General features: G+C 39.1%; 2 protein-coding genes across 5 annotated transcripts; one reads left to right on the top strand and one right to left on the bottom strand.

The window, feature by feature from the left end:
* Positions 1-432: 432 nt before the first annotated feature.
* On the bottom strand, positions 433-5,338 carry LOC120562796 (sialic acid-binding Ig-like lectin 13). 3 transcript variants are annotated; one of them, XR_005639844.1, is made up of 7 exons: positions 5,105-5,338; positions 4,240-4,309; positions 3,720-4,115; positions 3,319-3,615; positions 3,103-3,202; positions 2,269-2,970; positions 433-2,138 (listed from the first exon to the last, which is right to left on the bottom strand). XR_005639844.1 is itself a non-coding variant. In XM_039806694.1 (7 exons), the coding sequence occupies exons 2-7, from the start codon at positions 4,277-4,279 to the stop codon at positions 2,135-2,137; spliced, it is 849 nt and encodes a 282-aa protein (XP_039662628.1). In that variant the 5' UTR covers positions 4,280-4,309; positions 5,105-5,338; the 3' UTR covers positions 433-2,134. The 3 variants fall into 3 exon arrangements, 1 of the variants encoding a protein (XP_039662628.1); XR_005639845.1 differs by having other exon boundaries at positions 2,959-2,970; positions 3,330-3,615; positions 5,105-5,334; XM_039806694.1 differs by having other exon boundaries at positions 2,959-2,970.
* Positions 5,339-6,479: 1,141 nt separating this feature from the next.
* On the top strand, positions 6,480-13,219 carry LOC120562039 (myelin-associated glycoprotein-like). Of its 2 annotated transcripts, XM_039805466.1 has the most exons (14): positions 6,480-6,722; positions 9,280-9,364; positions 10,167-10,242; positions 10,372-10,767; positions 10,866-11,162; positions 11,556-11,655; positions 11,816-11,851; positions 11,964-11,996; positions 12,106-12,147; positions 12,366-12,392; positions 12,583-12,618; positions 12,700-12,771; positions 12,901-12,928; positions 13,016-13,218. In XM_039805466.1, the coding sequence occupies exons 3-14, from the start codon at positions 10,197-10,199 to the stop codon at positions 13,076-13,078; spliced, it is 1,176 nt and encodes a 391-aa protein (XP_039661400.1). In that variant the 5' UTR covers positions 6,480-6,722; positions 9,280-9,364; positions 10,167-10,196; the 3' UTR covers positions 13,079-13,218. The 2 variants fall into 2 exon arrangements, with proteins under 2 accessions (XP_039661400.1, XP_039661401.1); XM_039805467.1 differs by lacking the exon at positions 6,480-6,722 and having other exon boundaries at positions 9,147-9,364; positions 10,149-10,242; positions 13,016-13,219.
* Positions 13,220-13,530: the final 311 nt, after the last annotated feature.

The following is a 13,530-nucleotide window of genomic DNA, read 5'->3' as shown; positions in this document are numbered from 1 at the left end:
TTCCGCCTACTCAAGCATACTGGATATAAATTGGACAGATTGAGATTAAATGCTGACTTTTTAGTTTTAGAGGCAATTAAGGGCAGTGGTGGTTCTGGCCCGAAGGAAGAGATGTGAGGCAAAGATACTGCGTGAGGTGAAAGGGACAGGTGCATGCCTGTGATCTGAAAACAACAAGTTAGTTACCGGTGTTATAGTTTGGCTGCTGATTTGGTATGCTTATCAACAATGTCAGCAGTTGGAGCTGCAGCTGTGGCATACTGAGAAGGGGCCAGTTTGTAAAAAAACATCCATGGCAGTTACATTGTAATGAGGCAATACGATCACGATTGTTTTGTGGTTCTTAGCCTATCATCTACTGGCTTGGCCTCTGTGAGTTAACTCTGAAAGCTGTTAAGAGATCTCGGGAGAAAAAAGTGACACAAAGCAGGGTTCAGTTCAACAATGTTCTAAAGGTTTAATGAGACACACAAGAATATACAGGCTACATTTTCTATGCTCCATTCACTTCGATGATGAGTAGATAGATAAGAAAGGGGCACCCAAATGAAAGGAGGATTGGTTAAAGGTTGGTTCATGCTGGTAAATCTTCAGGAAGTAAAAAAGTAACAATTCATATTGCCAAATTTTGATGCCAGTTTAAACGGATGAGAGAGGCTTTATTCAGTTATAACAAAATGGAATGTAACAGATTCACAACATATGTCTTTAACTGTCATGTAACTGTTCACATGCTGGATCTAGTTAACGGCGTAAGGTTATTTGCATAGTGATAAGGCTGCCACAACAGGGCGTGATACACATTTCTTAAGGCAGTCGGGAAAATGTCCTAGGATGTAATGTTGTATGCTACGGCCCATACTGTCATACACGTCAGTAGACAAATAAATGAGAAGCCTCTCGAGTTGTATGAACATGTCACAGAGCATTCATTCCCCAAGTAGAAACTTATACATTAACAACCTATTGTCCAAAAAAAGTCTGGCTGACAAATTTGGTGTAGTTCTAGATTTTACTCCATCTAAAGGTAGCTGAATATAAAAGTAAGTGCAAAATATATATTTTCATGAAAATTGAGTAAATATATGAGTCAAAGTATACAGAATGAGGAAGGTTTGTAGAGTTTCGCCCCTGTGGAGGACAAAGGAATTATCAATAAAGCAATGATGAAGCAATCACAACAGAGTGAGCACAAATCAAAAATGTAATGTACAAATCACTTTCTTTTACTCTTATCTGTTCAGACAGATGGAAATGGTGGGTGTTTAATTTAATTAATGTATTTCTTTTATTTTGGGGAGAAACTGTTTTGTCACATCTCAGCACAGTGTCATCACCGGCTGTAATTATCATTTGAGAGACACTAGCACAGTGCATTTAATACACTCACATGCCAGTTGACAGTGAATACATTTTTTACAGTTTATTTCCTCCTCACAAACAAACATGTTTACAGTACAAAACATTGCTTTTCAGGGAACTATGCTGCTAAAACCTTCAAGCTTTGTCGACAGAATTTTATATCTTATTTTGTCTATTTTTTCAGATTATTGTTGCCATTAACATAATGCAGTTTCTCTGAAGCTAATATGTGAATAAGATGAAAACGAGCTTGTCAAACAAACTAATTAAACCCTTCAGCAAATAATTTGCCTTTTGACTTAAAGGGGCAGTACTCGATATTCAGAAAATGATAAAGCAGTAAACAACTATTTGCTATGTAAAGATATAGTGGAGTAATGTTGTCCTGAGCAGTGAAGGAAGTCACACTCCTTCTGTGTGAGTTATAATCTGAGTTTCTCTGTTTGTTGTTTTGAAAGCCAACCGGCCACGCGTGCATGTGATGTGAGTGCCTTGTGAGTCGGTATCTGTAGCCGAGGGATGTGACAGTGTTGGTATTTGAAAAGGGGAATGGTCTGTGAGAGCCATGTGGCAGCAATCCCAGACCACTTTTTCTTCTGAATATCGAGTACAGCCCCTTTAATTTCAGTAAAAAAAAAAAAACACATGTAGGATTTAAAACTTTCCAACTTTGCTGTCTCCACAGTTGTAGCATCAAAAAAGTGGCATGACAGTGGCAGTCAGCAATAGACCGTAATGGAGGACACTGGTCACTTCTTCTGCTTTCTTTTGATTATCTAAAAACAACAAGAAAATACACATATGATCTGATTCAATTTTGCAATCAGAATGCGATTGTGATCAGATTTGTTTAAGGAGTCAATACAATCTGTACCATGGGACCACATTCTCAAGAAAAAGGTTTACCTTCAAGTAAACCAGACAAAGAGCCACAGACAAGCCCTCCCTCGGTAACAGAAAAACAGAACTCATTGTTTGCTTCGACCAAAGACATGCCATGTTTGTTGACAATTTTTTTAAGATTCCATCACAATGTGGGCAAAATAGACAAATGAATAATAAGAAAACATATCTGTAATATCAGTTCTGAATTGTGTGCAAAAGACTGCGATGGGACAGCGATGCAGCTTTACATGTTAAATATTATTACATTTAATATTTGTTTTTTAACGGTTTAACTGTAAGGACATCACAACAAATAAAGCAAACTGGGTGGTTTCACATATTTAAGTGAAGTTCCTTTTTTCAATTCTCACCTTTAGATTCACCCGATTAAAAAAGAAGAACAGAAAATAAGGCATTGCCATTTCACATAAAGATAGAAGCATAGTTTATCGTAAAGCAGAATCAAAAATAAACATGTTACATCTGCAGAGATATGCAAGACAAATGATGCATTGGTGTGTAAAAGTTTACAGTTGGAACGGTACAGAACTAGTCACCAAATTATAAGATAAAAATGCATTAAAAAATCCTTTTTTGCCTTTAATAAGAATGGCCTACAACAATTTCAGCTGTTTATTGCTCTTTTAAAATGTAATCCTTGACAACCAGTAGGCTTTTTTTAGGTCCAAAATGTACAAAATGTTTTCTCACCTGCGAGACAGTCTGGAGAGGCGTTTGTTTTGGAGGAGCACAGAACAAACATAAGAATTAGACAGTAATGAAATACATTCCTACTTTATTAATGTAATAACTGATCATGTTGTTCTCTGTAATATAAGTCAGTAACAAACTCACTTGTATCTTTTCACCATGAAAATGCAGAAGACTGCAAAGATCACAGCTGTACCAATCACTGCCACCGTGGGAATGATGATGTGGTTATAGTTTTCTGTACCTGCAAATAGACACAGCCATATTATATTGCACAAATGCAACGAGGACAGCATCCAGAATATGAACTTTACATAATGAAAATCCTCAAAATTCAACAACCGAGTGAAAAGATCTCACGTTTTACATACAGTTTCAATGTTGTAGATGATGTCTTCTGTCCATTAAATTGTGCTGTACAGGTGACATCACTGTGATCATCCTTCTCCTCAGGAATGATGGTCAGGATGGACTCGGCCTCCCAGTAGCCAAAGCCAGTTTCCTTGTGGACCTCTGTTACCTCATCTGCTGTGCCTCTACTCCATGTGAGTTTAGGCACATGGGAGGGGCAGGTATGGCGGACTGAACAGGTGATAGTGTAGGGACGATCTTGAATGGCCGTCTTTGGGTGACTCAGTGTAGGATTCGGAGGATCAGCTATCATTGAAAAAAAAGAAAAGCAGATATTAAGCAAGAGGCTAATTATTGTAACATAGAAAATCAGTATAGATTTATGACATTTTGGAAAGTCGGTGACATACGGAGCATTCTCAATTCGACACAACTCTCCACAAAGGAGAACTTGTCAACGGTGGATGTATCAGTCTCTGTTCGTGCTAGTTCGAGCCGGAAACAGAAAGGGCCGTTGTCATGATCTTTAATGTTAGTAATTTCTAAAGAGCAGTTGTTCTGACCCAGATGTCCCAACAACTTTGTGCGGCCCCTAAAGTTTTCCAAGACCTGCGTGCTATCCTCGTAGTAGATGCGTTGGTTTCTATCAGTCGAACGATGCCAGATCCCTCTGAGTCTGGAGGTGGGCAGGTTCTCTTTAGGATGGGTGAATGAACAGGGTACCACAACACAGGATGTGACCAGGGCGTCAAGTTCTTTTACAACATTGGCCCTCCATTCTTCAGTAAACACAGGGCTGATAATAACTGAAAGAGAGTTTTGGAAGTAACAAAGAAAGAAATGAGTTGAAGCAGGTCTCTTTGACACGTTGTGTAAGTGGGGTGTATGAATGGATGAGATAGGAAACAAAGAGATGACCAATTGTGTTACCTGCCACAAGCAAACAGAATATCATTCTCTTTGTGTCCATCTTTCTCTGAGGTTTTTGTGGTGTAATATGCTGTGGTGTTTAAATGAAAAGAAAAACAATATGAAGTGGGGTAAAAAATTATGTGCAAGGCCACAAGTATGTTGTTTTGTACCCCTGTAAAGAATCTAGAGATTTATGAAAAGCCTAATACAAATACATGTCAATTATTACTTGCATGTCAATTACAATACAATTGCAAGAGTGAAGTGATTTGAATGCATATATGTATTTATATGACATCATACATATATTGTATGAGGAGACTATGTCCTCATAAGTAATAGGCCTATACTGTATGTATTTTCACTTATCAAAGGTTAAAATGTTAAAGCTTTAGTGCATAACTTTTTGATATTAATAAACATCTGTTACATTCAAGCCATTGCCAAATGAGTTGCTACAAAGCTAATTAAGACTTTCAACTTCACACAACTCTCTGTATTTCTTAGTATGGCTATGTGCATTAGATTATGGTGTCTGGTGACTTTCCTGCGCAGAAGGGGAGTGTGTGTGTGTGTGTGTGTGTGTTTATTTGCAATAATGGACAGTTTTGTTGTCATTACTTAGAATTCCTCACAGGGCGGCAGAAACTACACACTCTAGCTTTAATTACATCATGTGATCTGACTTTATTCTCTTTTGAAAGTGAAAAAAAGTATGTTGACAAACAATTATGATACAATACATAACAAAGAAAAAAAACATTGACCGTGTTCGGGCCTTTACCAAACCAAAATATTCAAAATTAGGTTAAACATATGAATCACATTGTTCATGCTGCTGTAATATTTTCACATTTTTCAAGTTTTAGATTTTACTACTTACCCAAATTGTGAAATTCCAAGTAGCTCAGACAGGCTCTGTTTTGGCCTACTATGTTGAGACAGCTTACAGTAAACAACAACTGCAGTGTCCACGCTGACAAGATGCAACTGCACAGCAAGTAGTTCTACTCAGTGACACTGGGAACAGAGACTGTTTTATTTTCTCTCACTCTCTGACTCACTTTCAGGAATGTTTTCCCTCAATAACAAAAACCGCCCACTTCCAGACAGAGGCACAGAATACACCCTGCATTAGGGGCAGTGCACGAAATATAGGCTTCAGATGGGGGGGGGAATTCTCCTATTTGATTTTTTACAAAATCTTCTTCAGCAGACTCTTGACTTATATCTCAAAATTGGGACTGTATGACTATTATGTGAGATGCATCCTATAAAAGAGCAAGAGAGTGATAGATCATAGAAAAAGTGATTAAAGTAACATCAAACAGATGGCTTTCATGTGTATTTGGTCCTGGCTGTAAGCAGAGGACAACAATCCTATCTTTTTCAGGGCTCAGTTTTTCCCTATCACAGCCAAAAGAGAAGTTAATGCATATTTATCTTAATGTGATATGGCTACTAATTAAACATGATCTCTAGCAGAGAGGACTTTTTACAAAGGTCTAAGTTCTATTCAGTTCTGCACACAAGCTTAATTCCTTCAGTCCAAACTGATCTGGAATAAGTAACTTTATAATCCTGTCACATCCCACATCAGCATTTAGGTTGCATTTTCATTTTTTCTAGTCCATATTTGTCACTTCCTATTACATTTTGAAACACACGGTGTCTTCTTATCCATTTCATATTTACGGTCATTTCAATGTTCAAGCCGAAAGGGGCAACCAGTCCATCAGTCCGTCAGCAGTCTCAATGCTGATAGTCTTGCATTGCCATACCTATTTCTACGCCAGAGCTAGAAAACCAAAGCGCTAGACACGGGGGACAGGAGGCAGGAATATAGTTTGAAACAAGATTTATGACAAAACGTAATATTGCGAGCAGGGAGGGAACTAGATCCAAAAGGTGGGGAACTGAAGATGGGAGTCCAGACAGGGAGTAGCCAGGAGTGAGGATGTGTGCCAGGGTGGTGTGGAACAACACAGCTAGGAAAGAGTTCAAAAACTGTGTTGAGGCGGGAACTGTGAACTGACACAGTGTGAGCAACCTTCAGGCAGAGGGAGCGTAGAAGTGCAGAAGTCTTGTAGGCAGTCTTGATTGCAGAATAGGAGACAGCTGGTGAAGCTCCACTCAGGTCTGGCACACCTGACTCTGTTTGAGTAATCAGTCCCAGCCACACACTGACAGAGAGGGACAAGTTAAGCAGAGGCCATGACACCCATCAAAACAGTGCTGCTTGTGGCTAACTATTATGTTCATTTAGACTCAACTGGTCATGTCTCCTTAAATGTAAAAGGATAGTGTAACAGATTTTTAGTTTTCAGTTTGTTAATTTTAAGTTATTTTAGATTCGGATTCACAGCTACACCAACACAGAGGAAAGGACCCTTTAATACAAATTAAAGTCCAGTGTTCTGCACCAGGGTTAAACAATAACCAAGTCCAGTCTGGAGTCAGCTCCCCGTTTACCTTGGCGCCGGTGAAACGGGGTTCTACAGGTGTGTCAGTGAGTGTTTGTTGTTGCGGTTCGTGAAAGAGGTAAACAGTACGATCAATTGTCCGACACAATAATAATCCACAGCAAACAATAAGGGAAAATCACAGCAATCAATATAAAAGTTTTAAGGCAAAAATCGCTATATCAATCAATAAAAATTCACAAAAAGGTTACCCATCAATCACACTGCTCCACTTGTTTTACATTAGGCTAGGCTATATGACATTTATTCTTTTATTTATTCATCTAAAAGTAGAATGTCTTCTTTATCAACATCAAAGTTTTGTTGTTTGTCATAAATGTATTATTTTAAGATATTGGGGGGGGGGAGGCCTAAAGAAAATAGTAGCCTAATACTTATGGTGAGGGCTTGCTTATAAAATAAATTTAACAGGAAATGTAGCCCCCCTTTCTCCCTCCTCCCCAATACTTTTAGTACAGTCCCTTTTCACTTGAAGTGGCAGTCAGAGCACCAATCAGTTGGCTCGTTCGAGATGAGCCAGATCTGCACAGAATCGATCACCGGCGATCGGCGCCCAATGCATGACGGTTAGATTTGTGTCCGACTTGATCCCGACTTGCTCTGACGTCATGCACACGTGGGCAACGATAATCTCACGAGACCAAGGCGGCCGCAGTTCTGAGACGCAGGTAGCGCAGTTGCTTTTCACCAACTGCAAGAGCCAGGCGGACGCAGGTGGACCCAGGGCATGCTGGGAAACGCCGGCCTCTTAGCTGATCGGTTCAGAATCGACTCAACATGATGACGTTTTATATAAACTTTTTATTGATTTTCAATTGGAGGGATTTTAACTGCGATTTGTCTGATTTAAAAAGCTTATTCCTTACAGAACACATGTTGTGAGGCTGATAGTGATGTTTAGCGAGAAGTCAGAGAGACTAAATCTGTTCAGATTACAGATCATCTACAGTCTGTTGTTAATTAAAATCAGCAACAGATCGCATGTAGAGCATTTTGAGAGCTACTCTGTCATAATAAAACCAACTGGAGACTGTGTAGGAGCTGATGGGTCTGATAACATTTTATTAAATCGGAATCGGACCCGAACGGACCACAGTGTTTGTGTCACTTCCTGTTCAGCCTGAAGGCTGCTGGAGGCTGGAATCAGCTGGAAAACTGTCCGACTTGAGAGCGGATTTTTGTCCCCGCCCCCCGGCTGCTGCCGCCTGCTCTCGTCTACTTTACAGGCGAGGCGCAGTTCATTTCGAACGAGCCTAGAGTTACCAATTTAGCGACTTTTCAGACCCCCTAGCGACTTTTGTTAACACAAAAGCGACTAGCAACAAATCTGGCGACTTTCTGTAGTAAAGACGCCAGTGGGCTATCGTCCGGCGAACACGCAAGGTATTTCTCTCTTGTGGCCACCAAAACAGTCCCCTCTCTTCTGTTCTGAGACTGAAGAGCAGCCCCAGCCCCCTCCCCTCTCTGCTCTCTCTCCATGCAGCAGCACTGCGCAGGCAGGGGACAGGGTGCGGGGCGGGGACAGGTGTAGACCTGTACGAGAGACAGCGAGACGCGACGGGAGAAAGGAGAGCTGGCCTGGCCCTGCAAGCCAGCCTTCTTTGAGAATTCTTTATCGTTCTACCTCCCTTTGTAGAATTTTTTTTTTTTATTATTACTTCAAAGATAGCTACCTAAGTGATAATTGTAATTTAACATTCCTGTAGTGAGTTTGTGATTATTCGGCTTAAGATTTATATTTCTTTCTATCTACCTTGTTGACACAACCACTAAGCTTTTATGCAAATTATTGTGTAATGACATCACAAATATGCATACTTTAAGCGACTTCTGGAGCTGGTGCTAACTACTTTCACTGGAAAAAAGTTGGCAACACTGACCATCAGGGAAGTGTCTACATATCACAGAGAGATATATTTAGTTTATGGTAACATGTCCACCTACTTTCTGTCCTCTATTCTCTTCACTGCTGAATTGATATGGATAAAACTCCTTCAAATTTAAGGTGGAAGCCATCACTTATAACAGATTAGTCTTTGTTTCATTTAAAACCCAATCTCCTGGTGTGCAGAGCAGACACAAAATGTGTCAGTGTTCTGATGTTCTAAACTGTAAGATCACAGATACTTTCAACTCTGTTAACCCCCAAAGTAAATATTTGAAATATGAATGTCACACAATATCACAGAACAGGAGTAATTATTCTATGCAAACACGAACAAGGTCTAATAACACTAATATCGCACACATACAGCAGACATCTAGAAATGCCCGCTGAGAGCATCAATTTTAAATTACTGCCGCTGTAAACTAAAGACCACTCCCTGCTTTCTACACCATTAACTCTTCTGCTACTGCCTCTGCTACGTCTGCTTTCACGTTCCCCACACAAATACATCAAAGACACTACTGTCTCATGTGGCCTGCAGTTTTTTCTGTTGCCTCTAGAGTTCATATCTTTATCAACTTAACTGCAGAATAGCACACTGCATGTCCTCATTCTCATACTGTCTCATGTGGCCTGCAGTTTTTTCTGTTGCCTCTAGAGTTCATATATTTATCAACTTAACTGCAGAATAGCACACTGCATGTCATCATTCTCAAGGAGATATTTTTACGAGAAACAGACGCTCTGATCAGCCAGACAGCAGCTTCATCAGGTGAGAACATTATTCTTAATTATGGTACAACAGCATGTTAAATGAATACTGGTTAGTTTACTACAATTGCTGTGAATATGTCAGTTTGGAAGTTTCAAATACACTGCTGGGCTCAGGAACAATGCAGCTTAGCAATTCAATATGTTTTGGTTTTATATAAACCCGATTTAACCCTTGTGTTGTCCTTCGGGTCCCAGTGACCCGAAGGACGACACAAGGATTATGTACTTCTGTTTACTTTGTTGAGAATTGCTCTCTAAACAAGGGTTAATACAGCACCTTAGTTCTTGTTTGTACAGCATTTTGGTCAGCTTAAACTGTTTAAATGTGTTCTAGAAATAAACTTTACTTACTTACTTTACAAGAAACAGGGTTTAGAGAGCAATTCTCAACAAAGTAAACGGAAGTACATAATCCTTGTGTTGTCCTTCAGGTCACTGGGACCCGAAGGACAACACAAGGGTTAAGGATTTTTTTTCACAGTTATTCATCATCGTTTGTGTGCAAATTTCCCCCAAAAAAAGAAAGAAAAAGTCATGAGAATGAACGGAAATAGTGCAGGCAATTCTTTTACTTTGGCCTACTATTTACTTTTGGTGAAAACATTTGAATGATGTACTATGTGTTGTTTTAGATGTATGAGGACATTAATAATGCCAGTATTTGCTGTATAAATGAAGGGCTCTTGTAAGAGAAGATTAGTACGGTTTGAAGAAGTTCCACACAGCTGTGTTGTAATTTGCATACAGTGGGAGTAGTGCTTATGATTTTATTTTTCATGTAGTTTCTTTTCATCCCACAGTGTAATACACCACCCAAACCTCAGAGAAGTATGTACAAAGATAGAAAGATGAGGATATTCTGTCTGTTTCTGACAGGTAATATAATTAGTCAATTCTTTGTTTTCAATGTCAATCATTCATAGACCCCACTTACACAAAAACATCTGTCAAAGAGACCTGCTTCAACTCATTTCTTTCTTTGTTACTTCCAAAACTCTCTTTCAGCTATTATCAGCCCTGTGATTACTGAAGAATGGAGGGCCAATGTTGTAAAAGAACTTGACGCCCTGGTCACATCCTGTGTTGTGGTACCCTGTTCATTTACCCATCCTAACGAGAAGCTGCCCACCTCCAGACTCAGAGGGATCTGGCATCGTTCAACTGATAGAAACCAACGCATCTATTTTGAGGATAGCACGCAGGTCTTGGAAAACTTTAGGGGCCGCACAAAGTTGTTGGGACATCTGGGTCAGAACAACTGCTCTTTAGAAATTACTAACATTAAAGATCATGACAACGGCCCTTTCTGTTTCCGGCTCGAACTAGCACGAACAGAGACTGATACATCCACCGTTGACAAGTTCTCCTTTGTGGAGAGTTGTGTCACGTTCACAATGCTCCGTATGTCACCGACTTTCCAAAATTCAACACATATATACGATTTTCCACATTCCAATGATATGTCTTTTATTTTCTCTCTGCCTTTTTTTCATTGATAGCTGATCCTCCGAATCCTACACTGAGTCAACCAAAGACGGCCATTCAAGATCGTCCCTACACTATCACCTGTTCAGTCCGCCATACCTGCCCCTCCCATGTGCCTAAACTCACATGGAGTAGAGGCACAGCAGATGAGGTAATAGAGGTCCACAAGGAAACTGGTTTTGGCTACTGGGAGGCCCAGTCCATCCTGACCATCATTCCTGAGGAGAAGGATGATCACAGTGATGTCACCTGTACAGCACAATTTAATGGACAGAAGACATCATCTGCAACATTGAAACTCTATGTAAAACGTGAGATCTTTTCACTCGGTTGTTGAATTTTGAGGATGTTCTTTATGTAAAGTTCATATCCTGGATGTTGTCCTCTTTCCATGTGTTGTACATTACATTACATGTCATTTAGCTGACGCTTTTATCCAAAGCAACTTACAATTAAGTGCTTCCAACCTTGAAGGTACAAACTCCAGACAGCAAGAAGTAAGTGCAAGTACATTAGTTTCAAATAAGCCAAACTACAAACAGCCACTTGAAAGTGCAACTGTAAGTGTTTTTTGTTTTAGTTTTTTAATCCAAGGTGCAGTCGAAAGAGAAGTGTTTTTAGCCTGCGGCGGAAGATGTGTAGGCTAGGCATTTGTGCAATTTAAGTGAAGGACGGCCCTCATATATGGCTCTGTCTATTTGCAGGCACAGAAAACTATAACCACATCATAATTCCTACGGTGGCGGTGATTGGTACAGCTGTGATCTTTGCAGTCTTTTGCATTTTCATGGTGAAAAGATACAAGTGAGTAATGCAGGACACTGACATTAACTGACCAACAGAACACATCAGAAAAGTAATAACATTTTTAAGCGGAGGATGACTTTCTTGCACTTGTTTCTATGCTTAACACATTTGTGTACAGTATGTGCTGCTCAATACAGTGACTTTGTTTTCTCTCAAGGAAACGCATTGCAGAGCTCCAAAGTGGGGATGGCAGGTAAAAATGTTGTAAAGCAGATTAGTTCATATAGCTCTACTAATAATCACATGAGTCAATTATTTTCCTTCATTATCATAATATATGTTTCTGTATTATGTGTCATAATCAGCATGTGGAACCGGCTGTCCAGGCTCTCTCGCAGGTGAGAAAAAAAAGTGGTTTGTAATTATTTTTTCTTTCTCATCCAACACTGTTATAGGAACTTTTAATTGTACAGTACTGATGTGTTATTTAATGTGTGAAACTTTCAGGATTCGCTCTGACGGCCCAGGACCATCTCGTTCTGATCAAAGGTCTTTATCTGAAATCTTTATTTTAAATACCCTCATGTCATTTTAGTGACTAGATCTGTAATCTCCCCACAGCTTAGTATAGACCGCTAAGTGGTCAGGCTCACTGTAATTTCCATGTGTGGGCAGACAAAGATGTGTGACATTTTTGATAAGATCTATGCTTTTATTTTTATGCCTCACAACATTTGCATAGTTTCTGTTCTTCTTTTTTTACACAGAAGGTCTATGTGGAGCAGATTTTCAAGGTAAGACATGAAAAACATTGACGTAGCATGCCTGCCTCAACAAGTTTTTTCCTCACATGGTTGTTTTCACAGTTAAATCAAATTTAACACTTGATAAAGTATTTTGTCATAACGAAACAAGTACATCTGTGTTTTGTTTTCCGCATTAAAATCTTTTTTTATTACACTATGTACTTTTTCACTATAACAGAAGGCCTAAAGGGGAAACAGTGGATTGGGGTCATACGTAAGTATCTTAAACGTTAGAAAATGAAGAAATACATTTTTGGTTTCCGAGGTGTGTAGTAACGTGAACTTTAATTCACAGGCCTAAAAATCTAAACTCAAAATCCTGTGCTGACCAGAAAGCCTCCAAGGCTCGTTTCCCATCCCCCAAAAGGTACTTGACTTACTCCTGAACCTGAGCAGTTGATACAATATAGATATCATATATTGTAGTACAGCAATATCTTATGCCGTTCTTTTTCTTTGTCTTCTTCTTATTGCTGCTGTTGTTAATGGGCCTCAGCCAGCCAAAATCCTGCAATTACCAAGAGGTACTAATAAATCAACGATTTATTTCCCAAGAATTACATAAAGTCGCTATCAACATCTGTGACAATAATGACCTCAATCTCTCACAGGACCTTGCTGATGGTGACGATTACATGAACACTGCAGACCTCAACATCTATGGAAACATCTGAAAAACACCAGCAAACTAATCTAATCAGATTCATTATGATCTGATCTGTAATAAGAGCATCTGATGACTGCAGTTTTGTTGGACATGACTACTATGATCATCTCAATCAAAATATATTTAATTATGTCTTATAAATTGATCATATTTTATTTATATATATATATATATATATATATACATACATACATACATACATACATACATACATACATACAGTATATTATAATTTATTATAAATATAATGACTTCTGCATAACAGTAAGTATGCAACTTTGTTCAGCCAGTGTATTCATTTGTTTAGGCATGATGTCACCATTGTTGGGCCTGAAACATAATCCAAATGTCATAGTGAGGTACAAGTTAATAAATACCAAAGGCAAAAAATCCAGAAAACAAGATAGAAGACTAGTTTTTCGGATCTAACTCTCAAGTGAAAAAGTTTATTTACTAAAA

The sequence above is a fragment of the Perca fluviatilis genome, chromosome 7, assembly GCF_010015445.1.
Source record: "Perca fluviatilis chromosome 7, GENO_Pfluv_1.0, whole genome shotgun sequence".
Lineage (NCBI taxonomy): Eukaryota > Metazoa > Chordata > Actinopteri > Perciformes > Percidae > Perca > Perca fluviatilis.
The sequence above is the reverse complement of the archived record's forward strand: the minus strand, read 5'-3'. Positions and strand labels throughout refer to the sequence as shown.

Coding starts and splice junctions, on each gene's coding strand:
- LOC120562039 (XM_039805467.1), top strand. CDS start 10,197: ATGTACAAAGATAGAAAGATGAGGATATTCTGTCTGTTTCTGACAG. Junction 11,852..11,963: donor CTCCAAAGTGGGGATGGCAG/GTAAAAATGTTG, acceptor TGTCATAATCAG/CATGTGGAACCGGCTGTCCA. Junction 12,393..12,582: donor ATGTGGAGCAGATTTTCAAG/GTAAGACATGAA, acceptor TCACTATAACAG/AAGGCCTAAAGGGGAAACAG.
- LOC120562796 (XM_039806694.1), bottom strand. CDS start 4,279: ATGGACACAAAGAGAATGATATTCTGTTTGCTTGTGGCAG. Junction 4,116..4,239: donor ATTCTGTTTGCTTGTGGCAG/GTAACACAATTG, acceptor ACTCTCTTTCAG/TTATTATCAGCCCTGTGTTT. Junction 3,616..3,719: donor TGTCGAATTGAGAATGCTCC/GTATGTCACCGA, acceptor TTTCAATGATAG/CTGATCCTCCGAATCCTACA.